A 26,337-nucleotide genomic window follows, 5' to 3' on the forward strand; every position below is an offset into this window, starting at 1 on the left:
TCTATAGCAATTGTCAGAATAATTCTATATATTTAGGAAATATGGATAGAATAGAAAAACCCCAAAATCAGTGTGTAGCTTTTAGCGTCTGTAAAACAAAGTCTGTATTAAGCTCGGCGGCTTATTTAAATACTTTCTAGAAACAATTCAGTAAGTTCCTTTATGAACTTATATCAGTAAATTCCAGCGATTCTATAGCAATTGTCAGAATAATTTGAAACTTTAGGCAATATCAACAGGAATGAAAAAAAACGAAAATCAGTATTTCGGCCCGGCTGCTGTCAATCAAAATTGCACGGCCATTCGATACTAAGGTGGCTTTGTCTACCAGCACGTGTGCATAATAGCCCAGTTACGTATCCCAACCTACTCCGCGACAAACGTTTCTTTCAATTTAATTTCCCCCATCTCCAAATCATGGAATGTCAACTCTGGTTCATCTTATGTTTATTGTTTGATGTGCAATAGCCACATCATTCCCGATCTCTGTCTAGTGGAAGGCCAAACTTACATATCCTGTATCTACTCGACTACACCTCTTACAAAACCTATTAAATAATACACAGCTTTTTTAATAGGGCATTTTTCATGCAGATTCATTCAATCCAACCACACCTCCACAAGACCTATTCGATGTTATATGTATCAACAGGAGATTTTACTTGCAGATCCGGTTCATCTATCATTCAACTATAACCACACCTCCACAAGACCTTATTCGATAGTACAGAACGTATCAAAATAGGACATTTTTACTTGCAGATTCGGTTCATCTATCATTAAACTATAACCACACCTCCACAAGACCTTACTTGCAGATTCGGTTCATCTATAACCACACCTCCACAAGACCTTACTTGCAGATTCGGTTCATCTATAACCACACCTCCACAAGACCTTACTTGCAGATTCGGTTCATCTATAACCACACCTCCACAAGACCTTACTTGCAGATTCGGTTCATCTATAATTCATTCATTCGTATGAAATTCTCATTGAATTTCCAACATCCATAATTGTGTCCATTACGTGTTAAAACACAGCCACTATTTAACGTCACCTCTATACACAACCCAATACATATATAATTAGGACAGTTTTCTATGCAGATTTCAGAACAAATAGGGTCCCTGGAGGAATTTAACACATTGGTCAATCACAATTCACACATTCCTATTAAAATAACTGAGTATAGGCCCATTAATAAGAATATGTATATATATATTTTTTTTACAAAACAAGATATCTTTAATCAATGTCTTAGGTTCTTATGTAAAAAAATTGGGCACCGATTCATACTCACGCCCAGTACTTTCTGATCAAAATTTGGTTTAGACTATAATACAATATGCAGATTTCGATATAACGGGCTCTGCTCACCTTTATATAGAGCGCTCCGATCAGATTTCCTGAGGCAAGATGAATGGCTGGGGAAGTCACTCTTCCGTCTGATTTTTTAGCCGTGATCAGTCTCGTCCTCTCACACTAACTTATAATAGATCGAATTCAAGAACAACCAAACTCTGCTACCAATTCTGTTAGTGTTCAAATACTGGAGAGTTGAGACCAAATCACGGACGCTGGACAGAGTGGATTTCAGTTGTAACGAAAGACAGTTTTAATGAGTCAGAGATATCTTGTCCCGCAGTTTTACGTGCACGGACCTAGTTCACATAACTCGGCAAGGAGCCAGGTGAAAAAGAGGCCTATACAATGGTTACATACATTTTTATACATAGAATAAAGTAGGTGGAGTCTTGTTGTTTCGGTCTTCTTGACTGGTCGGAGGGTTGGAGGCGGGCCTTGCTCTAGCCAGAGCGGGCCCCATTGGTGCACAGCAAAAGTTCTTTGCTCTTGGGACCGGCCAGTTAGAGGGAGATGAGATGTGTGTTTATATAAGGAAGAGGGGGTCAGTCTTCTGGCTGGGTGTATGTGTTCTTACGACGGAATGTCTTTGTTTATATGAGCTATGTGTATGAATATTTATATAACAGGCGGGGGCGTATGCCTTATGACTAACGTGACATGGTGCGATGAAAGAAACATACAGGAACTCAAATCCTTCTGTTCACCTGATTTAGAATTCCTCACAATCAAATGTAGACCGCATTATCTACCAAGAGAATTCTCTTCGATTATAATCACAGCCGTATATATCCCCCCCCAAGCAGACACATCGATGGCTCTGAACAAACTTTATTTAACTCTCTGCAAACTGGAAACAATTTATCCGGAGGCTGCATTCATTGTAGCTGGGGATTTTAACAAGGCTAATCTGAAAACAAGACTCCCCAAATTTTATCAGCATATCGATTGCGCAACCAGGGGAGGAAAGACCTTGGACCATTGTTACTCTAACTTCCGCGACGCATATAAGGCCCTGCCCCGCCCCCCTTTCGGAAAAGCTGACCACGACTCCATTTTGTTGATCCCTGCCTACAGACAGAAACTAAAACAAGAGGCTCCCACGCTGAGGTCTGTCCAACGCTGGTCCGACCAAGCTGACTCCACACTCCAAGACTGCTTCCATCACGTGGACTGGGAGATGTTTCGTATTGCGTCAGATAACAACATTGACGAATACGCTGATTCGGTGTGCGAGTTCATTAGAACGTGCGTTGAAGATGTCGTTCCCATAGCAACGATTAAAACATTCCCTAACCAGAAACCGTGGATTGATGGCAGCATTCGTGTGAAACTGAAAGCGCGAACCACTGCTTTTAATCAGGGCAAGGTGTCTGGTAACATGACCGAATACAAACAGTGCAGCTATTCCCTCCGCAAGGCTATCAAACAAGCTAAGCGCCAGTACAGAGACAAAGTAGAATCTCAATTCAACGGCTCAGACACAAGAGGCATGTGGCAGGGTCTACAGTCAATCACGGACTACAGGAAGAAACCCAGCCCAGTCACGGACCAGGATGTCTTGCTCCCAGGCAGACTAAATAACTTTTTTGCCCGCTTTGAGGACAATACAGTGCCACTGACACGGCCTGCAACGAAAACATGCGGTCTCTCCTTCACTGCAGCCGAGGTGAGTAAGACATTTAAACGTGTTAACCCTCGCAAGGCTGCAGGCCCAGATGGCATCCCCAGCCGCGCCCTCAGAGCATGCGCAGACCAGCTGGCCGGTGTGTTTACGGACATATTCAATCAATCCCTATACCAGTCTGCTGTTCCCACATGCTTCAAGAGGGCCACCATTGTTCCTGTTCCCAAGAAAGCTAAGGTAACTGAGCTAAACGACTACCGCCCCGTAGCACTCACATCCGTCATCATGAAGTGCTTTGAGAGACTAGTCAAGGACCATATCACCTCCACCCTACCTGACACCCTAGACCCACTCCAATTTGCTTACCGCCCAAATAGGTCCACAGACGATGCAATCTCAACCACACTGCACACTGCCCTAACTCTGGACAAGAGGAATACCTATGTGAGAATGCTGTTCATCGACTACAGCTCGGCATTCAACACCATAGTACCCTCCAAGCTCGTCATCAAGCTCGAGACCCTGGGTCTCGACCCCGCCCTGTGCAACTGGGTACTGGACTTCCTGACGGGCCGCCCCCAGGTGGTGAGGGTAGGCAACAACATCTCCTCCCCGCTGATCCTCAACACTGGGGCCCCACAAGGTTGCGTTCTGAGCCCTCTCCTGTACTCCCTGTTCACCCACGACTGCGTGGCCACGCACGCCTCCAACTCAATCATCAAGTTTGCGGACGACACAACAGTGGTAGGCTTGATTACCAACAACGATGAGACGGCCTACAGGGAGGAGGTGAGGGCCCTCGGAGTGTGGTGTCAGGAAAACAACCTCACACTCAACGTCAACAAAACTAAGGAGATGATTGTGGACTTCAGGAAACAGCAGAGGGAACACCCCCCTATCCACATCGATGGAACAGTAGTGGAGAGGGTAGCAAGTTTTAAGTTCCTCGGCATACACATCACAGACAAACTGAATTGGTCCACTCACACAGACAGCATCGTGAAGAAGGCGCAGCAGCGCCTCTTCAACCTCAGGAGGCTGAAGAAATTCGGCTTGTCACCAAAAGCACTCACAAACTTCTACAGATGCACAATCGAGAGCATCCTGGCGGGCTGTATCACCGCCTGGTATGGCAACTGCACCGCCCTCAACCGTAAGGCTCTCCAGAGGGTAGTGAGGTCTGCACAACGCATCACCGGGGGCAAACTACCTGCCCTCCAGGACACCTACACCACCCGATGTCACAGGAAGGCCATAAAGATCATCAAGGACATCAACCACCCGAGCCACTGCCTGTTCACCCCGCTATCATCCAGAAGGCGAGGTCAGTACAGGTGCATCAAAGCTGGGACCGAGAGACTGAAAAACAGCTTCTATCTCAAGGCCATCAGACTGTTAAACAGCCACCACTAACACTGAGTGGCTGCTGCCAACACACTGACACTGACTCAACTCCAGCCACTTTAATAATGGGAATTGATGGGAAATGATGTAAATATATCACTAGCCACTTTAAACAATGCTACCTTATATAAATGTTACTTACCCTACATTATTCATCTCATATGCATACGTATATACTGTACTCTATATCATCGACGGTATCCTTATGTAATACATGTATCACTAGCCACTTTATACTATACTATGCCACTTTGTTTACATACTCATCTCATTTGTACATACTGTACCCGATACCATCTACTGTATCTTGCCTATGCTGCTCTGTACCATCACTCATTCATATATCCTTATGTACATATTCTTTATCCCCTTACACTGTGTACAAGACAGTAGTTTTGGAATTGTTAGTTAGATTACTTGTTATTACTGCATTGTCGGAACTAGAAGCACAAGCATTTCGCTACACTCGCATTAACATCTGCTAACCATGTGTATGTGACAAATAAAATTTGATTTGATTTGAGTTTCTAAACACATATATATTTTTTATTTTTTTCTCTTAATTGCCTTTTCTTGTTGGCACAAAACAAGTGGCCATTGATAAAAATGCAATATCTTTTGAATGAGTTATCCACATTGCAATGTTTTGAAATAGGGGCTTTTATTTTAAAGGTTTCCTTATTACCATACGAACGTGACGTCATCATATGTCCTGCTGGCAGAATACTGGTGGCTTGAGACCTGCAATTTGCCCTTTTAAAATAGCAGTCTCATGAGTCACTGCAAAGCTGGCTGTTAAAGGCGCTACACGGTCAATCTGGAGGCTGCATTCTGCCGTGAAGCATTTACGGCGATATGGCCTCTGCAGAGGTCAGGTCAGGGCCGAGCAGCGCTGTTGTGAAGGAAGTTGTCAAGGAAGTGAGTTTGTGTTTATACAGGACCTCCCGCCCTCACCTACCCTCAACCAATCATGTCAATGCGGAGCTATACGGAGCCCTCCCTATTGTTACAACGTTTGAGGGGCGTACGGCGATGTGGTACAGAGCTCAATTTGGCCTCTGCGTGCCTCCTCCGGATGCTCCGCGATTGCGTCACACCATCCATTTAGTGGCTCCGACCACATTTTCAGGTCAGGCCAATATTGGCTCTTGCTGTTATGAGAGTTCGTTCGTAGAGTCAGAAGGGGTAGACTAGTAGCGTATTGAATAATGTTTTTTTTGAAACGGAGGAGTCGGACAGGATTTTTCAGTCAACATTAATATCCTAACCGATGGCGCCTAGGCAGCTGAAAACATGTGCTCAGAATGTCAGTCTGCATGTTGTGAAGGGAACATAGCTCCACTTTGTATTTTTCCCCAATGACGTCTGAAAGCTTAGGAAGGCTATGAATTTCTGCAAACCGAATGGCGTTGTTTGTGTATGAAATTGGATTATGAAACGATGCCCACTTTCTCGCTGACCTGACTCACTGTGGCTCTGGACTGTTTAGATTTTGTCTTTTATTTTCATAAAGGATCTTTGCTCCACATGCAAATCTCGAACGATAAATGCGCACAAAACTGAATGCCATAGGGGTGAACAGGTGACGTCAGTTTAGTATGCTCAGACTGGAGATGCTGGTCCCATGGATGTGTCTCGACGGGAATACGGTTCAGTGATTTGCCGTTCCAGCCCGAGCGCGTTCTACTAACGGAATCGCTTATGATGCCCAGAGGTTTACGGAGGCTCGTGCACCTGGTGCTGTTTTGCCCTATGTCGAAGGGGCTGCAGGTGGGACCACTAGCTGAGATTTGGCTGCGTTTTTGTGCCCTATATGCCATCAGATCGTTACAAATAAGAGTATTCTAGCTCTCTCTATTTGTCAGTAAATTGCTAAACCATAGACTTCTAATTAGGTAATAACACAATATACCATTGTATTGATTTGATTTTGTCTGCACAAAGTTGACACCAGGCTATTTTCCTTATGGACACGGGTGCTATTGAATATCAATGTTGGAAAGATTTGAGTGATATACATCCGTGGTATTCATTTCTTGTATACACAAGCCTTTCAGTTTTGGCTGCAGTGAAGGCCCTGAAACTGTAAATAATGGCTTGGCAAGTCGAGACAATTTACTACCCCCAGAGTATGGGTTCTGCACGCACTTATGTATTAAAAGTGATTATTCATATTCATTTGCAACCTGGTCTCAGAGCATTGCATATTATTCTGTACGTACACTGAACAAAAATATAAACGCAACATGTAAAGTGTTGGTCCCATGTTTCATAAACTGAAATTAAAGATTCCAGAAATGTTTCATATGCACAAAAAGCTTATTTTTCTCAACTTTTGTGCACAAATGTGCTTACATCCCTGTTAGTGAGCATTTCTCATTCGCCTAGAGCATCCATCCACCTGACAGGTGTGGCATATCAAGAAGCTCATTAAACAGCATGATCGTTACACCTTGTGCTGGGGAAAATGTGCAGTTTTGTCACACAACACAATGCCACATATGTCTCAAGTTTTGAGGTAGCGTGCAATGGGCATGCTGACTGCAGGAATGTCGACCAGAGCTGTTGCCAGAGAATTGAATGTTCATTTCTATACCATAGGCCGCCTTCAGCGTCATTTTAGAAAATTTGGCAGTATGTTCAACCGGCCTCACAACCGCAGACCATGTGTATGGCGTTGTGTGGGTTAGCAGTTTGCTGACGTCAATGTGGTGTACAGAGTTCCGCATGGTGGCGGTGGGGTTATGGTATAGGTAGGCATAAGCTACAGACATTGAACACAATTGCATTTTTATTGACGGCAATTTGAATGCACAGAGATACCATGACAATATCCTGAGGCCCATTGTCTTGCCATTCATCGGCTGCCCTCACCTCATGTTTCAGTATAATAATGCACGGCCCCATGTTGCAAGGATGTGTATGTACACTCTTCCTGGAAGCTGAAAATGTCCCAGTTCTTCCATGGTCTGCATACTCACAAGACATGTCACCCATTGAGCAGGTTTGGCATGCTCTGGATCGACATGTATGACAGCGTGTTCTATTTCCCGCCAATATCCAGCAACTTTGCACAGCCATTGAAGAGGAGTGGAACAACATTCCAAAGGCCAGAATCAACAGACTGATCAACTCTATGCGAAGGAGGTGTGTCGCGCTGCATGAGGCAAATGATGATCGATCACACCAGATACTGACTGGTTTTCTGATCCATTCCCTTATTGTTTTTTTAAGCTATCTGTGAACTACAGATGCATATCTGGGCATAATGAATTCATTTAAATTGACTGATTTCTTTATATGAACTGCATCTCAGTAAAATTGTTGCATGTTACGTTTAGATTTTTGTTCAGTATAAATCCTGGACACTCCATTTAGGATGATATATTATGTTTGGTATGGTTACATAAAACAGATGGTTACTTAAGACAAAAACAAAGGATGGTTGGTGTGACTGGGTAGGCCTATAACGTGAATGTTTAGCAACCCAAGGGTTGTGAGTTCAAATATTATCAAGAACAATTTTAGCATTTTAGCACATTTTCAACTACTTACTACTTTTGAGCTACTTTGCAACTACTTAGCATGTTTGCTAACCGTTCCCCTAAACTTAACCCTTTTATCTTCCCCTAACCTTAACCCTTTACTCTAACTCCTAAACTTAACCCTAACCCCTAGGTAACGTTAGCCACCTAGCTAGAATTCGTAACATATCTTACATTTTGCAAATTTGTGACATATTGTACATTTTTCAAATTCTTAAAATATTGTACGTTTTTCAAATTCGTAACATACAATACAAATTGTAATTCAGAATATATCATATGAAATGGGGGATGGACATCCACAAATTAATACATGCCATACGAAACATAACATAACATACTAAATGGAGTTTCTCAGGTTTGCGTACAGCATAATACAAAATGCTCTGAGACCAGGTTGTCATTTTGTGACAACCAAACCTTATACTCAATGAACGTTTGAGGAGTAAAAGAAAGGTGCCAGGAATGGCAAGACTCAAATGTCTTTGCACATTAGAGAGTTCAACAAGAGGGCATCTGTTTAAAATGTAACTTTGTAGATGCCCCTCTCTGATATGGCACTACAGCCAACAGTAAATTGCCACACATGCTCCTGCTCCCCCTCCCTGGCGCTCGAGGGTGCCAGTCTGCCCATCATTACACACACCTGTCACCATTGTTGGCTCGAGAGGTTTTCTTGCCTCGGTTGGCTCGGCAGGCTCTTACCTCAGCTGACTCGTCAGGCCCACGCCTCAGCCGACTCGTTAGGCTCCCACGCCTCAGCCGGCTCGTCAGGCTTTCACGCCTCAGCGGGATCGTCAGGCTCCCACGCCTCAGCCAGCTCGTCAGGCTTCCATGCCCAAGCCGGCTCCCATGTCTTGGCCGGCCCATCAGGCTCACCCAGGTGGGACGCCGGGTAGCACCCCTAGAGGGGGTGGGGTACTCACACCAGCTCCCGCTCATCCTGCCTGGCGCTCGAGGACGCCAGGCATCTGCGCTTCTTTGGACTCACCTGGACTCCATTACTTTGTTGATTTTTTTCCCCCCTATATCTGTCTTTTCCTCGGTTTGATCTCCGTGTCAGCATTATTGTTGTTGTTTCCCCTGTTCAGACGCTGTCCTGTTTCATGTCAGATATTTATTAAATGTTGACTCCCTGTACTTGCTTCTCATCTCCCAGCGTCTGTCCTTAAATAAATACAGGTTCCAATGGGTCATTGAGTTAGAGCATGCTGCTGGCCAAATCAGGGTTGTGCATTTTCTTCCCCGCAATGGCCATGCTGATAGTTCTGTATGTCGCCTTGGATAAAAATGTCTTCCACAAGACCATATTATAATGATTGCTTAGATTTCTCAGTGTCTTTCTGGCCTAAAACCCCTCTCTTCCTCAATATGTGTGTCTTGTTTGGGATAAAGCAGAAGACACATATCTGTAGGACTGTGGACTTTGGTCAATGTGTAATCTTCTCCTCTCCTGTGTAGAGTCGTCTCCCGGCGTTAAAGGTGAAGTACCTGCTGCTGGCCTGGCTGGGGATCCTGGTAGCCAGTTGGGTCCTCTACATGCAGTACGCCTCCTACTCAGAGCTCTGCCGAGGACACGTCTGCCACATGGTCATTGTAAGTATGAAACAGCGTGAACACCCTGACACCTCCTACGAAGGAAGGAGAAAGAGAGAGCGTGGGAGTCATGGATTGGAAGAAAATATAAAGGGACTGGAAGGGCAAGCTGTGGGTGGAAGATGGAACACTAAGGTCTGGAAATGGACAGATGGAAAAAGTGAATGAGACAAAGGGTAATCTGTATTTAGTGTCAGTGACTGCTGAGTGCAGGATGGTTCCTCCTATACAGTGGGGCAAAAAAGTATTTAGTCAGCCACCAATTGTGCAAGTTCTCCCACTTAAAAAGATGAGAGAGGCCTGTAACTTATTTTCCACCATAATTTGCAAAGAAATTCATTAAAAATCCTACAATGTGATTTTCTGGATTTATCTTTCTCATTTTGTCTGTCATAGTTGAAGTGTACCTATGATGAAAATTACAGGCCTCTCTCATCTTTTTAAGTGGGAGAACTTGCACAATTGGTGGCTGACTAAATACTTTTTTGCCCCACTGTTATAGAGTAGCAAATTTGGACCAGGAAAAAGTAATTCACAGAATACCTGATAAGAGTAACACTGGATGAGAAATCAGTGATGTAACAGAGAGCCTGCATCCAAAATGTCATCTTATTTACTCAGGCTCTGTCCAAAATGTGTGCACTAAATAGGGAATAGGGTGCCATTTAATGATAGGCCACAGGAGAAGTGACTCTACTCTAGTTTCCTTAAGCATTGTTCCCTGTGAAAAACAGTGGTGAGAAGTAACCAATCATTCCCAGATCAACAACGTCAGCACAGTCATTTCCCTCGTCACATATTTTACATTTCAGGTTGAATTTAAGCAGGAAGTGCGAGATCCCTGTGAAATATTACATGTATACTCTGAAGTGGGAGTGTTTGTTGCTCAGCAGTCAGCACACACATATTCAGAAGTAAAGGATCAAGAGAGAGAGGGGAAGGGTAAAGATGAATGGCCAGCCTGAGGTGGTCCTGTTTTGGTGTCTTTATCTATGTATAGTGTTACTGTGATGAATAAGGCAGTACTATCGTGCCCTACTCTTCCTTATGCTGTGAGAGGGAGAGGCAGGCTGTCTGTCTCAGGACATACAAACAGGGAAAACAGTGTCTGGAAAGGGGGAACATGGAGAGAGGAGATAGCGGGATGGAGAGTGTAAAAGAGAGAAGGAAGGAGTGAGAGAAGAGTGTTGTCATTGTTTTGTGTGTCCCGCTAGGCTAATTTGCACATTAGTGTGACATTAAGGACGACTGGGCCTTTAATTGGTTGGCTCGCAACCAAAGTGGCCAAAATGAAGTCATATTACCATAGCAACTGTTATACTGTGGAGAAGGAGGTCACAGCCTATAGTCTTTATTTGTCAATTTTGCTTTGCAAGAGTGAAACTGTTTGGGTGGAACTCATCTTACTGTGGCACTAGCGACTGGAGCAGTGGATTTAGCTACAGGCTGGCGTGCTGCCTGGATGTTTTGCCTGGATGTTTCCTAAACAAGATAATCTCACACCCACACATGCTAATTTATGCACTGACTTTACTTCTCCTTTCTGCTTATGCGAACAGTCTTTTCCAGATATTTTTTGGGGGTTGGGGTATATCGCTACACATTGCCAACAATGGTGCCAAGCTCAGGGTGGACCAAATATAACCGATACATGTGTATGAACACATAAGCCATCTCACAGGGGGTGAAAATAAGTTGACATCTGTGCGGAAACTGGAAAATTCTCACCATTGTTATCTACAGTATAAAAAAAAACGATGGTTTGCGTGTAGGTGGGTATCTCCACCTGGGATTTAGGCCATAGTACATATGAGGGAGAGATACAATTATTCACATTTGACAATTTGACAAAAGCTGTATTTTTTTTTAGCTCACCTGTTTCCTAACCTTTACCTAATTCACCTAACCTGCTAAGTAAGTTCTCCTAACCTGCTATATTGTAGGATCCTTGGATCCTCTTCCTGTTGATAATGTGATGACGTATTTTCCTGTTTCCTGTCTGTCTGTCTCAGTGTGACCACTACAGGAGAGGCATTATCTCAGGGTCGTCCTGCAAGGCCCTGTGTGAGGAGAGGAGCCTGACCCTGCAGCGATGCATGTCCACCTCTTCCACACACCAAGTAGGTAACACATACACACACATCAGGTAATACCCATGCACACACACTCTATCTACTCTGTCTCTATGTAATGAGTATATTTACCTGTGGTTCTAGGTGTACAGTGGTCTGTGGAAGGACAGGCCTGTGGTGATAAAGTGTGGTCTAGAAGAGCCTCTGAAGGGGGATGTGGCTCCCGACTCTGTACTGAGACAGGAAATTACCCTGTTTGACAAGCCCACCCGCGGGACCTCCATGGATGAGTTCAGAGAGATGTTGCACAGCTTTCTCAAGGTCTGTTTGCCCATTTTACTTCCTGTCCATCCTCACAGTTAGATTAGATAGAAGAGCTTTCCACAATAGACATGTTGGTTGTTTAGCAACAAAACTGAGGTGTGTGTAACTATGGGGAAAAACAGACAGGGTTGGCTAAGATAGAAGCTATATTTAGTCTACGATGTTTATTGAAAACTTAAATACATTTGTACAATGAGCACTTGTCTTTCAATTAAATCGTTAATTGTTGGTTAACTAGCTAGTGAATTTGAACCATATTAGCATTGACTTGAAATCAGTCAAAACATAGTATCAATAACAAGCTGAAATGAGCCACTTACGATTCCCCACATTTTTTAATTTTTCTATTTTTTTTATTTCACCTTTATTTAACCAGGTAGGCTAGTTGAGAACAAGTTCTCATTTACAACTGCGACCTGGCCAAGATAAAGCATAGCAGTGTGAACAGACAACCCAGAGTTACACATGGAGTAAACAATTTAACAAGTCAATAACACAGTAGAAAAAAATGAGAGTCTATATACATTGTGTGCAAAAGGCATGAGGAGGTAGGCGAATAATTACAATTTTGCAGATTAACACTGGAGTGATAAATGATCAGATGGTCATGTACAGGTGTGCAAATGAGCCGAAAAGTAAAGAAATATAAACAGTATGGGGATGAGGTAGGTAAATTGGGTGGGCTATTTACCGATAGACTATGTACAGCTGCAGCGATCGGTTAGCTGCTCAGATAGCAGATGTTTGAAGTTGGTGAGGGAGATAAAAGTCTCCAACTTCAGCGATTTTTGCAATTCGTTCCAGTCACAGGCAGCAGAGAACTGGAACAAAAGGCGGCCAAATGAGGTGTTGGCTTTAGGGATGATCAGTGAGATACACCTGCTGGAGCGCGTGCTACGGGTGGGTGTTGCCATCGTGACCAGTGAACTGAGATAAGGCGGAGCTTTACCTAGCATGGACTTGTAGATGACCTGAAGACAGTGGGTCTGGCGGCGAATATGTAGCGAGGGCCAGCCGACTAGAGCATACAGGTCGCAGTGGTGGGTGGTATAAGGTGCTTTAGTAACAAAACGGATGGCACTGTGATAAACTGCATCCAGTTTGCTGAGTAGAGTATTGGAAGCTATTTTGTAGATGACATCGCCGAAGTCGAGGATCGGTAGGATAGTCAGTTTTACTAGGGTAAGTTTGGCGGCGTGATTAAAGGAGGCTTTGTTGCGGAATAGAAAGCCGACTCTAGATTTGATTTTAGATTGGATATGTTTGATATGAGTCTGGAAGGAGAGTTTACAGTCTAGCCAGACACCTAGGTACTTATAGATGTCCACATATTCTAGGTAGGAACCATCCAGGGTGGTGATGCTAGTCGGGCGTTCGCAGGCAGCGAACGGTGAAAAGCATGCATTTGGTTTTACTAGCGTTTAAGAGCAGTTGGAGGCCACGGAAGGAGTGTTGTATGGCGTTGAAGCTCGTTTGGAGGTTAGATAGCACAGTGTCCAAGGAAGGGCCGGTAGTATACAGAATGGTGTCGTTTGCGTAGAGGTGGATCAGGGAATCGCCCGCAGCAAGAGCAACATCATTGATATATAAAGAGAAAAGAGTCGGCCCGAGAATTGAACCCTGTGGCACCCCCATAGAGACTGCCAGAGGACCGGACAACATGCCCTCCGATTTGACACACTGAACTCTTGTCTGCAAAGTAATTGGTGAACCAGGCAAGGCAGTCATTAGAAAAACCGAGGCTACTGAGTCTGCCGATAAGAATATGGTGATTGACAGAGTCGAAAGCCTTTGCCAGGTCGATGAAGACGGCTGCACAGTACTGTCTTTTATCGATGGCGGTTATGATATCGTTTAGTACCTTGAGCGTGGCTGAGGTGCACCCGTGACCGGCTCGAAACCAGATTGCACAGCGGAGAAGGTACGGTGGGATTCGAGATGGTCAGTGACAAAGTGCAAATTTCTGCCTGAAGAAGCTGGCCTTGGCTTTCCTGACTGACTGTGTGTATTGGTTCCTGACTTCCCTGAACAGTTGCATATCGCGGGGACTATTCGATGCTATTGCAGTCCGCCACAGGATGTTTTTGTGCTGGTCGAGGGCAGTCAGGTCTGGAGTGAACCATCTGTTCTTAGTTCTGCATTTTTTGAACGGAGCATGTTTCTTGCCATTCTTGCTAGCAACCTGGCCATCCAAAATCACAACAACAGGATGACATCTGCCCCATGGAAGCGCACATCGTTTTCGTGACGTTGTCAACTAACCCATCTATAGGGAACTGGTGTTTTCTGGTACAGGCTGTGTTACAGGCATGCACATTCAAAATGCAAATGAACTCAACCCCTCAATCAGAGAGGAGGGAGATAGAGAATAGATTGTGTGATGGAACGAGGCGGTAGGGGGAGGGAGGGAGAGAGGGAGGGAGAGGCAGAGAGAGGTTAGGGGCTGAAGCCCCGTGCCAAATATAACCCTACACGTCATTGTCAGTACAATGGCTCCACTCTCAGCCGTATAGAGATGGGCTGAGAGTGGGGAAGGGAATAATATCATGGAAGAAATCTAGCACATTTCAATCATTCCTCACAGTCTCGTTTTTATTATGGTGTGTACGACTAACTGAACTGAAAAGTGAACTGTTTTTGGTTGTCTATTTTTTTTCTTTAAATAGCATTATATACACTCAGTGGCCAGTTTATTAGGTACACCACCCCATTCATGAAAATAGTTTGCTCCTACAGACAATAGCTATGTTTCCATTAACTTGTCCAGTGATTTTTTTTTGTCAACATGTAGAACATTTGAATAGAAAATAGATGTGACAATTGCCTGTTAGGTTGCGTTTCCATTTAACTATCTTGAGTCGATTTAAAAACAGCTGGATGTAATGAATTCACACCTAAACAGTTTTTCAGAAAAACCCAGTGTCTAATAAAAATATAGTGGTTGAAGTGTTACCATTATCCATTCAGGCAAATTGCACGTTAATACATTGCTGGCATTTGTATGCCATCCCACCTATCTGTTTCATGTCTCAGATAGCCTGCAAAAGCCAGCATGCAAAAATTGACTAATATTTGCCACATTCTAATAACTCCTATGTTCCTATCATATCGGCTGCCTAGGCTAGTCCGTGCCATGGTGAAATTTGCACTCCTGTAGAGCTGAAATAATTGGATGGTGAAACTTGCCAGCCAACCAGAAAAGCAAGGTGAGCAGTGGAAACGCGTTCTCTGGAGTGATGAATCACGCTTCACCATCTGGCAATCCGACGGACAAATCTGGGTTTGGTGGATGCCAGGATAACGCTACCTGCCCAATACATAGTGCCAACTGTAAAGTTTGGTGGAGGAGAAATAATGGTCTGGGGCTGTTTTTCATGGTTTTTCATGGTTCGGGCTAGGCCTCTTAGTTCCAGTGAAGGGAAATCTTAAAACAACACCATACAATGGCATTCTAGATGATTCTGTGCTTCCAACTTTGTGGCAACAGTTTGGGGAAGGCCCTTTCCTGTTTCAGCATGACAATGCACTCGTGCACAAAGTGAGGCCCATACAGAAATAGTTTGTCAAGATTGGTGTGGAAGAACTTGACTATCCTGCACAGAGCCCTGACCTCAACCCCATCGAACATCTTTGGGATGAATTGGAACGCCGACTGCGAGCCAGGCCTAATCGCCCAACATCAGTGCCCGACCTCACTAATGTTCATGTGGCTGTATGGAAGCAAGCCCCCCTAGCAATGTTCCAACATCTAGTGGAAAGCCTTCACAGAAGAGTGGAGCAAATGGAGGACAAACTCTATATTAATGCCCATGATTTTGGAATTAGATGTTCGACAAGCAGGTGTTCATATATTTTTGATCATGCAGCCATATCTAGAAAAAACATATTCCAAAGACTGGACCTAAAATTGTAATGAACAATAATTCCTATGTCGAAGATGTGAAAAATATTTGTTGGTCTGATTTGTCTAATGAGGAACATTCGGATGCTGCATTTATGAAAATGCTTCTTCTGGTTACTGATAGGCATGCGCCCATCACGAAACTGACTGTTAGAACTGCGAAATCCCCATGGATAGATGAGGAATTGAAAAACTATGGCTGAGAGGGATGAGGCAGAGGGAAAAGTCTGACAACAAAGCAGACTGGTAAACATACAGTAAATTGAGAAATCACGTAACTAAACAAAAATAAGAAACTATACTATGGAACAAAGGTGAATACATTTTTGTCAAAAACGCAAACTCGGCTCTATCCTTCATTGAGGCAGATGGCTTGTTCATAACAAAATCCTTTGATTTTCCCAACCACTTGAATAACTTTTTTGTTTTCAAGATTAGCAAACGTAGGTATGACATGCAAACAACAAGTATTTAATACTGAGCCTCCATATTCATGCATAATCGTTATGGGATTTTTATCAATAATGACTAAATAAGGTATACTGCACTATAGCTGGCAAGAATTCTACCCTGTCTTTCTTGTAGTATTAAATTATGTTTGTTAATTAGGAAGGGGTTATATGGCATGGACCTAGGAAGAAAGGAATGTATGTGGAGATAAGAGAGGACAGGGAGAGCTCCTCCAGAGTTCTAGTGTCTGGGGGAGCCTGGAACGGTCAGCTGAGGGGTTATAAACTGTGGTTAGACTCATGAGAAAATCCATGTTGGTGTGTGTGCGTGTATGTATGTATGTATGTATGTATGTATGTATGTATGTATGTATGTATGTATGTATGTATGTATGTATGTATGTATGTATGTATGTATGTATGTTCATAGTTTAGGATGGTATAAGAAGAAATGTATTTGTGAGAGTTCTCGCAAAGAAATTGGGATCTGATCAATTGTGAGCTGGGAATTCTGTCTGTTTTATTTAAGACCAGAACTTTACAACCTCTGGGTGTCAGACAGATACATTCCAATTATATTTATGAACACTGATTAAATAATTACTTGACAATAGTGGACAAAATAGTGAAAGACAAGCACTGTAGTTTTGAGTTACACCAAGGTAAATTGCTGAGGTTGGTAGCAGAGTACATTGTGACTCCTGTTTGCCACATCTTCAATTTAAGCCTGGAAGAAGGCATATACGCCCTGAAACATGGAGGGATGAAAAGGTCATTCCACTACCCAAGAATAGCAGAGCATCCTTTACTGGCTCAAACAGCCGACCAATCAGCCTGTTACAAGTGCTTAGCAAACTTTGGGGAAGATTGTGTTTTATCAAATACGTTTATTTTACAGAAAACAAATTAAAAATCATGAACTGGCACACACCCAGAGAAGATGATTTAGTGTAGAGGTGCTGACTAACGGTGAATAAACTGGAAGCTATAAAAACAAAGTGTCACACAATCCATATACAGTTGAAGTGGGAAGTTTACATACACCTTAGCCAAATACATTTAAACTCAGTTTTCACAATTCCTAACATTTAATCCTAGTAACAATTCCCTGTCTTAGGTCAGTTAGGATCACCACTTTATTTTAAGAATGTGAAATGTCAGAATAATAGTTGAGAGAATGATATATTTCATCACATTCCCAGTGGGTCAGAAGTTTACATACACTCAATTAGTATTTGGTAGCATTGCCTTTAAATTGTTTAACTTTGGTCAAACGTTTCAGGTAGCCTTCCACAAGCTTCCCACAATAAGTTGGGTGAATTTTGGCCCATTCCTCCTGACAGAGCAGGTGTAACTGAGTCAGGTTTGTAGGCCTCATTCCTCCTGACAGAGCTGGTGTAACTGAGTCAGGTTTGTAGGCCTCTTTGCTCGCACATGCTTTTTCAGTTCTGCCAACACATTTTCTATACGATTGAGGTAAGGGCTTTGTGATGGCCACTCCAATACCTTGACTTTGTTGTCCTTAAGCCATTTTGCCACAACTTTGGAAGTATTCTTGGGGTCATTGTCCATTTGGAAGACCCATTTGCGACCAAGCTTTAACTTCCTGACTGATGTCTTGAGATGTTGCTTCAATATATCCACATCATTTCTCTTCCTCATGATGTCATCTATTTTGTGAAGTGCACCAGTCCCTCCTGCAGCAAAGCACCCCCACAACATGATGCTGCCACCCCCATGCTTCACGGTTGGGATGGTGTTCTTTGGCACAATTGGCCTAGCGTCGTCCGGGTTAGGGAGGGTTTGGCCGGTAGGGATATCCTTGTCTCATCGCGCACCAGCGACTCCGGTGGCGTGCCAGGCGCAGTGCACGCTAACCAGGTCGCCAGGTGCACGGTGTTTCCTCCGACACATTGGTGCGGCTGGCTTCCGGGTTTGATGCGCGCTGTGTTAAGAAGCAGATAGTAATTACTAACAATTGGATACCACGAAATTGAGGAGAAAAGGGGGTTTAAAAAAAAGAAAATACAAATTTAATGACCCCATCCTAAGTGTATGTAAACTTCTGACTTCAACTGTGTGTGTGTGTGTGTGTATATATATATATATAGTGTGCGACTCTCTTTGTTTTTATAGCTTACAGAAAACAAATTCACAACAGACTTTCAGTGTGCTTATAGGGGCTCTACCGTATGGCAGCCGGCTTGGGCCATTATTGTTTTTACAAATGACCTTTCACTGACCTTGAGTAAAGCCTGTGTGTCAATGTACACTGATGACTCAACAATATACATGTCGGCTGCAACAGTAAAATAAATAACTCAGACGCTTCAGTTTTAGAGTGGGTAACTAGCAATAGGCCTGTGCTAAAAATCTCAAACTAAAAGCATATTTTTTAGTGCAAATTACGTATGCAACTCTAAACCTTTTTTAGATCTATTGTTGAATAATATGGCTATTGAGCAAATTAAGGAGACAAAACTGCTGGGTGTAACCCTAGATGGTAAGCTGTCATGGTCAAAAAAGAATCACTCAATGGCTGCTAAAATGGGAAGAGGTCTGTCCATGATAGGTTGTTGCTCTGCCTTCTTGACATCTCAGACGACCAGACAGGTCCTATTTTATTTTGCACCTGGACTACTGCCCAGCTGTGTGGTCATGTGTGGCAAATAAATGTTTTTTATATATCTTGTATTGTAGTGTAATTTGCACTGTACTATGTATTAGACCTAGAAATTGTGTGTATGTACTGATATGTAGGCTGTGTGTGACATTTTAAATGTACAGTGCATTCAGAAAGTTCAGATCCCTTCCCTTTTTCCACATTTTGTTGCGTTACAGCATTGTTCTAAAATGGATCAAATTACCCCATAATGACAAAGCGAAAACAGGTTTTTAAACATTTTTGCAAATGTATTAAAAATAAAAACAGAAATAGCTTATTTACAATAGTATTCAGAACCTTTGCTATGAGACTCAAAATTGAGCTCAGGTACACCCTGTTTCCATTGATCATCCTTGAGATGCTTCTACAAGTTGATTGGAGTCCACCTGTGGTAAATTCTATTGATTGGACATGATTTGGAAAGGCACACACCTGTCTATTTCAGGTCCCACAGTTGACAGTGCATGTCAGAAAAAAAAACAAGCCATGAGGTTGAAGGAATTGTCCAAAGAGAGATGAGACAGGATTGTGTCGATGCACAGATCTGGGGAAGGGTACTAAAACAATCCTGCAGCATTGATGGTCCCCAAGAACACAGTGGCCTCCATCATTCTTAAATGAAAGAAGTTTGGAACCACCAATAACCCAATAGTCACTCTAAAAGAGCTACAGAGTTCCTCTGTGTAGATGGACAACCACCTCTGCAGCACTCCACCAAGAGTTCCTTTATGATAGAGTGGCCAGACGGAAGCCACTCTTTAGTAAAAAGCACAACAGTCTGCTTTGAGAGTGCCAAAATGCACCTAAAAGACTCTCAGACCATGAGAAACTAGATTATTTGGTCTGATGAAATCAAGACTGAATTATTTTGCCTGAATGTCAAGCGTCACATCTGGAGGAAACCTGGCACCATCCCTACGGTGAAGCATGGTGGTGGCAGTATCATGCTGTGGGGATGTTTTGCAGCGGCAGGGACTGGGAGATGAGGGAAATATGAACGGAACAAAGTACAGTGAGATCCTTGATGAAAAACTTCTCTAGAGTACTCAAGGCCTCAGACTGGGGACAGGACAACGACCCTAAGCACACAGCCAACACAATGCAGGAGTGGCTTCGGGACAAGTCTCTGAATGCCCTTGAGTGGCCCAGTCAGAGCCCGGACTTGAACCCAATCAAATATCTCTGGAGAAATCTGAAAATAGCTGTGCAGCGACGATCCCCATCCAACCTGACAGAGCTTGAGAGGATCTGCAGAGAAGAATGGGAGAAACTCCACAAATACAGGAGTGCCAAGTTTGTAGCGTCATACCCAAGAAGACTCGAGGCTATAATTGCTGCCAAAGGTGCTTCAACAAAATACTGAGTAAATGGTCTGAATACTTATGTAAATGTGATATCAGTTTTTGTTTTTATATAAATTTGCAAAAATTCCTAAAAACCTGTTTTTGCCTTGTCATTGTGGGGTATTTTGTGTAGGTTGATGAGATAAACACAAATAAGGCTGTAACGTAACAAAATGTGAAAAAAGTCAAGGGGTCTGAATAATGTTCTGTATTATGTCATGTTTCATGTGGACCCCAGGAAGAGTAGCTGATACTTTTGCCATGGCTAATGGGGATCCTAATACCAAATCCCAACGGATCTGTGACCAACAGATGCATATCTGTATTTCCAGTCATGTGAAATCCATAGATTAGGCCTAATATTTTTTTGGCCAAGGCTTTCGACTCTGTCAATCACCACATCCTCATCGGCAGACTCGACAGCCTTGGTTTCTCAAATGATTGCCTCGCCTGGTTCACCAACTACTTCTCTGATAGAGTTCTGTGTGTCAAATCGGAGGGTCTGCTGTCCGGACCTCTGCCAGTCTCTATGGGGGTGCCACAGGGTTCAATTCTTGGACCGACTTCTCTGTATACATCAATGAGGTCGCTCTTGCTGCTGGTGAGTCTCTGATCCACCTCTACGCAGACGACACCATTCTGTATACTTCTGGCCCTTCTTTGGACACTGTGTTAACAACCCTCCAGGCAAGCTTCAATGCCATACAACTCTCCTTCTGTGGCCTCCAATTGCTCTTAAATACAAGTAAAACTAAATGCATGCTCTTCAACCGATCGCTACCTGCACCTGCCCGCCTGTCCAACATCACTACTCTGGACGGCTCTGACTTAGAATACGTGGACAACTACAAATACTTAGGTGTCTGGTTAGACTGTAAACTCTCCTTCCAGACCCATATCAAACATCTCCAATCCAAAGTTAAATCTAGAATTGGCTTCCTATTTCGCAACAAAGCATCCTTCACTCATGCTGCCAAAAATACCCTTGTAAAACTGACCATCCTACCAATCCTCGACTTTGGCGATATCATTTACAAAATAGCCTCCAATACCCTACTCAACAAATTGGATGCAGTATATCACAGTGCAATCCGTTTTGTCACCAAAGCCCCATATACTACCCACCATTGCGACCTGTACGCTCTCGTTGCCTGGCCCTCGCTTCATACTCGTCGCCAAACCCACTGGCTCCATGTCATCTACAAGACCCTGCTAGGTAAAGTCCCCCCTTATCTCAGCTCGCTGGTCACCATAGCATCTCCCACCTGTAGCACACGCTCCAGCAGGTATATCTCTCTAGTCACCCCCAAAACCAATTCTTTCTTTGGCCGCCTCTCCTTCCAGTTCTCTGCTGCCAATGACTGGAACGAACTACAAAAATCTCTGAAACTGGAAACACTTATCTCCCTCACTAGCTTTAAGCACCAACTGTCAGAGCAGCTCACAGATTACTGCACCTGTACATAGCCCACCTATAATTTAGCCCAAACAACTACCTCTTTCCCAACTGTATTTAATTTATTTATTTATTTTGCTCCTTTGCACCCCATTATTTTTATTTCTACTGTGCACATTCTTCCATTGCAAATCTACCATTCCAGTGTTTTACTTGCTATATTGTATTTACTTTGCCACCATGGCCTTTTTGCCTTTACCTCCCTTATCTCACCTCATTTGCTCACATCGTATATGGACTTGTTAATACTGTATTATTGACTGTATGTTTGTTTTACTACATGTGTAACTCTGTGTCGTTGTATGTGTCGAACTGCTTTGCTTTATCTTGGCCAGGTCGCAATTGTAAATGAGAACTTGTTCTCAACTTGCCTACCTGGTTAAATAAAGGTGAAATAAATAAAAAATGTAATAAAAATTTACGCCGTTGCTTAGTGGACAAAAACTGTAACATTCGATTGCAAGGTTTGAACATCATGGTCTCCTGTACATATCAGTTTCTCACTTCGTCTTCTCTCTGTCCTCCCTGCAGTCTAACCTGGGAGAGCAACCTTCTCTCACCACCTTGGTGGGTCGTGTCATCACCCTGGCCGATGTCAACAAGGACCGCAAGGTGTCCCTGGCGGAAGCCAAGTCTGTGTGGGCTCTCCTCCAGATCAACGAGTTCCTTCTGATGGTAGCCCTGCAGGAGAAGGAGCATACCCCCAAACTGCTGGGCTTCTGCGGGGACCTGTACGTGACTGAGCGCGTGGGCCACAGGTAAGGACCACTTTGGAAATAAGTGTTTTAATTAAAGAATGACTGTACTGGCTGATTTTAATTGGTTTTGTCCTTGTAATTTTCAAGAAATGCCACTACAAACATTTGTGTCTTGGATGTGTGGTTTGATTTGGTATTCATTGGTTTCAAATTATATTATCTGGGATTAAATGCACATCTTGTTGGTGTATGTATTATTTTCTTTACCCAGAAATAATATTACATTAAATCTACAGCTCCCTCTATAGGTTGGAGGTCCCCAGCTACCTGCAGGCATTAGTCCCAGAGGCCCTGAGCTCCAGCCTGAACCAGTGGCTGGCCCCGGCGTGGCCCCGGAGGGCCCGCATCACCATCGGCCTGCTGGAGTTCATAGAGGAGGTAAAGATAAGATAGGAGGAGCCATAGAGATAGAGGACTCATCTTTGTATCTGTGCCATTATAGCATCTGTGACAGCATGGGCAGTGCCATTGAGGCCACCTCCATTTTAAAGTAGTCAATTTTCTTCACGATTGGCTCATCCCTCCTGATGACCTGGTTGAACATGACTCCAAAAGGATCACCAGGAGGGATCAGCCAATGAAATTGGAAGTTTCCCCCTGGGTTGGCTACATTAAAATAGTGGAAGCCCAATGGTACTGCCCATGCTAATATGACCTTTTGGCCACTGGTTGCGGCTCTGTGAATACATAAAACATATCAAGCTTAGACAGAGGACAGACAATTTATAATCATTGGGAATAGAAAGTGTAGTTGTCTGATTTATAATGATCTATACACTAAACATCTGTACCCCATCAATTACAACAGGTGTTCCACGGGGCCTACGGCAGCTTCCTGATGTGTGACACCAGCCTGCGCCACGTGGGGTATAATTTCAGGTATGACTGCAAGATGGCAGACCTGCGCAGCGTGGCGTCCGAGATGGCGGTTCGCAGGTTCCTGCGGGGACGTCGCTGCGAGACCAACGCTGACTGCACCTTCGGGCGTGACTGCACTGCCACCTGCGATCGTCTGGTGAAGCAATGTAACACAGAGGTGGTCCAGCCCAACCTAGCCAAGGTGTGTGTGATGCTACAGGACTATCTGGTGTCTGGGGCGCCCCAGGACCTCCGCATAGACCTGGAGAAGCAGCTCCGTACCTGTGTGACGCTCAGCGGCCTGGCTAGCCAGATGGAGGTGCACCACTCGCTGGTCCTCAACAACCTCAAAACCCTGCTGTGGAAGACCATCTCCAACACACAGTACTCCTGAGGACCACAGAATAGCTGCTGGGAGCCATATGTAGGCCGGGGTCGTATTCATTTGACACCAAATAAAGGAAAATGGATTGAAACAAATGGACAATCTGAAGTTGTCCAGTAAGAAATGCAAATGTATTAACTGTTCACATAATTTTCTACGGTATGCCCTAATGACTACAACTCATTTTTCCTTAGACCGACCTTAACCAGGGAAAAAAAAACACCAGGACCTACCCATAGGAGTGAGGCAGGTCCAAACTCTACCCTATTATTTACCCTAGAGGTACTTCCCCTCCTATCCTACTTTTTTACAAACATGCCAAAAGCTTGAGTAAAACAGACTAGTAAATCACTGGCTGAAAGTGAAAATGAATGAAAATCAAATGGATTATGATTTAAAAGTAAAGGCAGTTTATTTTTATGGAAGGATTCTTTATTTTGTGAAGGAGGAAACTGTCTGGTCTATTCTCAGGGCCTTGCCTATGTAATGATAATTAACTGTACAGTATTCTACTTTAAAGAGTAGTTAAGTCTATAACTTCTATCAGGGAACGTCAATGTAGAGGTGTAATGCCATGAAAATATGGGAGTGATGTAACAGTATGTGGACAAACTACTATTTTATCTGTGTGTGAATGGTCCATCAGACAAGGTCAAATGAGATGGAAATATGGAGGGATCAATTGAGCTTTTGTGATAGATCATAACCAATCTATATTACTCAGATGAAACATTTTTTAAAAATACAGCACTCCAAACTATGGCAATTTTTCTAGACTAAAACAATTGAAGTCTCAGTATTTTATGAATTATACAACAGGTTGGGCTAATCCTGAATGCTGATTGGGTAAAACCGCATTCCAGCCAGTGTCTGTACCACCATCTAAATTACTATTTACTGTTCCATCTGATTGCGCAATCCACTGTCTGGCGATATCGCACCTCATTAGCTCATTGCTATGATGCATCCAAATAAACAATAAACATTATCCAAACAAATGTCACAAAACAGCTTAAACAAATGCAGCTATTCAGGCTGCACTGTTTGACATGACTAAGTTAGCCGTAGTTGGCTAGCTAGCAAGCAAGGGATAAGAAGGTTGCCAGCCAGCATGGCAATGGAACATTAAGAATAAACGACTGACACAGAACAAAAAATTGAACGACTGGGGCGCGTCTCTGGCAACCGAAACACGGGACTGTCTTGTGGAACGATGAAATAGTATGAACAAATTCATCAAATCAAAATGTTAATCATTATTTGAATATATTTGAATATGTTGATAAAAGTGAATATGCACTCAAAGCCGGTGTGGAGGATATTGGCACGGTTTGCCGGCCCTAGTCATGGGCCTAACACCCGTGCCAATAAATACTCCAAACACCGGCTTCTCTGGCATTATCACTTAAGGGGAAAAAAGCTGTCTTTTACCATTGTGTAGTTCGCCCCGACAGTATTTCGCAATTCACATTCCAACCAACCATGTTCTCGCCTCAAGTTCCATCCATCTGTCCATGGCACCAATATATTCATTTTACAGGTGCACTTGTAGTCTCCAGTGTCAGTAGATTGCATTGTAATAGTGACATGTTTCGGCATCTGAAGGGAAACGCTCATAAGAAAATATGTTTCAACCAGTGAGATCAGCTTGAGATTTGAATTAGCTTGAAAATTGCATCATGATAAAACCAAAAATCTGGTCCATAAGGCAATTTGATTCTTAAATTGGAACAAAATACTGCCTAGTTAAATAAAGGGTACACAGTCCAGAGGTTAACATGATCATCCATCTACCCAAATACAGTGCCTATCAGATTCTACCAACTTTGCGCAACTCTTACAGCAACATGCACAGTGTACAAAACATTAGGAATATCTTCCTAATATCAAGTTGCACCTGATTTTGCCCTCAGAACAGCCTGAATTTGTCTGGCGTAGGACTCCACAAGGTCTAGAAAGCTTTCCACAGGGATGCTGGCCCATGTTGACTCCAATGCGTCCCACAGTTGTGTCAAATTGGCTGGTAGTGGATCTCTATACCGAATAGCTCGTTCCATCTCATCCCACAGATGCTTAATTGGATTGAGATCTGGTGACTGAGCAGGCTACTGCACTAAGCAGAATGCATCATTCGTGGAACCATTCCTGGACAATCCAAGCCTTGTGCCATTATCCTGCTGAAAAAAAAAAAAAATCACAGATTGATACACTCCTGCCATGAAGGGATGCACCCGATTGACAATGATGTTTATATATCCCTTGGCATTCAAACATTGTGCCACTTATCAAGGGGCCCAATGTGTGCCATGAAAACACACCACCAACCTGCAATGTTGACACGCGGCATGATGGATGCATGTACTCGTGGTTCTCGCCATACCGAAGTCCTCCCATCAGCGTGAAACAGCAGGAACTGGAATTCATCAGACCAGGCAATGTTTTTCAAATTCTCTATGGTTTGTTCCTTAGTCCACTGAAACCCATTTTTTTTTTTTGTGCTGAAAGTGGAACTCCAAGGTCGTCGACTGCAACACCCCATTCGTGTCAAGGTACGACGAGTTGTGCATTATTTTGGGTCTTTGGGCACCA

At 43.5% G+C, this 26,337-nt stretch overlaps 1 protein-coding gene across 3 annotated transcripts; it reads left to right on the forward strand.

The window, feature by feature from the left end:
• The first annotated feature begins 5,429 nt into the window (after positions 1-5,429).
• LOC110523370 (divergent protein kinase domain 1B) lies at positions 5,430-25,506 on the forward strand. Of its 3 annotated transcripts, none has more exons than XM_036976994.1 (7): positions 5,430-5,525; positions 9,403-9,537; positions 11,550-11,657; positions 11,754-11,930; positions 22,279-22,505; positions 22,742-22,883; positions 23,314-25,506. In XM_036976994.1, the coding sequence occupies exons 2-7, from the start codon at positions 9,481-9,483 to the stop codon at positions 23,755-23,757; spliced, it is 1,155 nt and encodes a 384-aa protein (XP_036832889.1). In that variant the 5' UTR covers positions 5,430-5,525; positions 9,403-9,480; the 3' UTR covers positions 23,758-25,506. The 3 variants fall into 3 exon arrangements, with proteins under 3 accessions (XP_036832889.1, XP_036832888.1, XP_021457680.2); XM_036976993.1 differs by having other exon boundaries at positions 5,459-6,166; positions 22,754-22,883; XM_021602005.2 differs by having other exon boundaries at positions 5,460-6,166.
• Positions 25,507-26,337: the final 831 nt, after the last annotated feature.

The sequence above is a fragment of the Oncorhynchus mykiss genome, chromosome 5 (assembly GCF_013265735.2).
Source record: "Oncorhynchus mykiss isolate Arlee chromosome 5, USDA_OmykA_1.1, whole genome shotgun sequence".
In the NCBI taxonomy this organism is placed as follows: domain Eukaryota; kingdom Metazoa; phylum Chordata; class Actinopteri; order Salmoniformes; family Salmonidae; genus Oncorhynchus; species Oncorhynchus mykiss.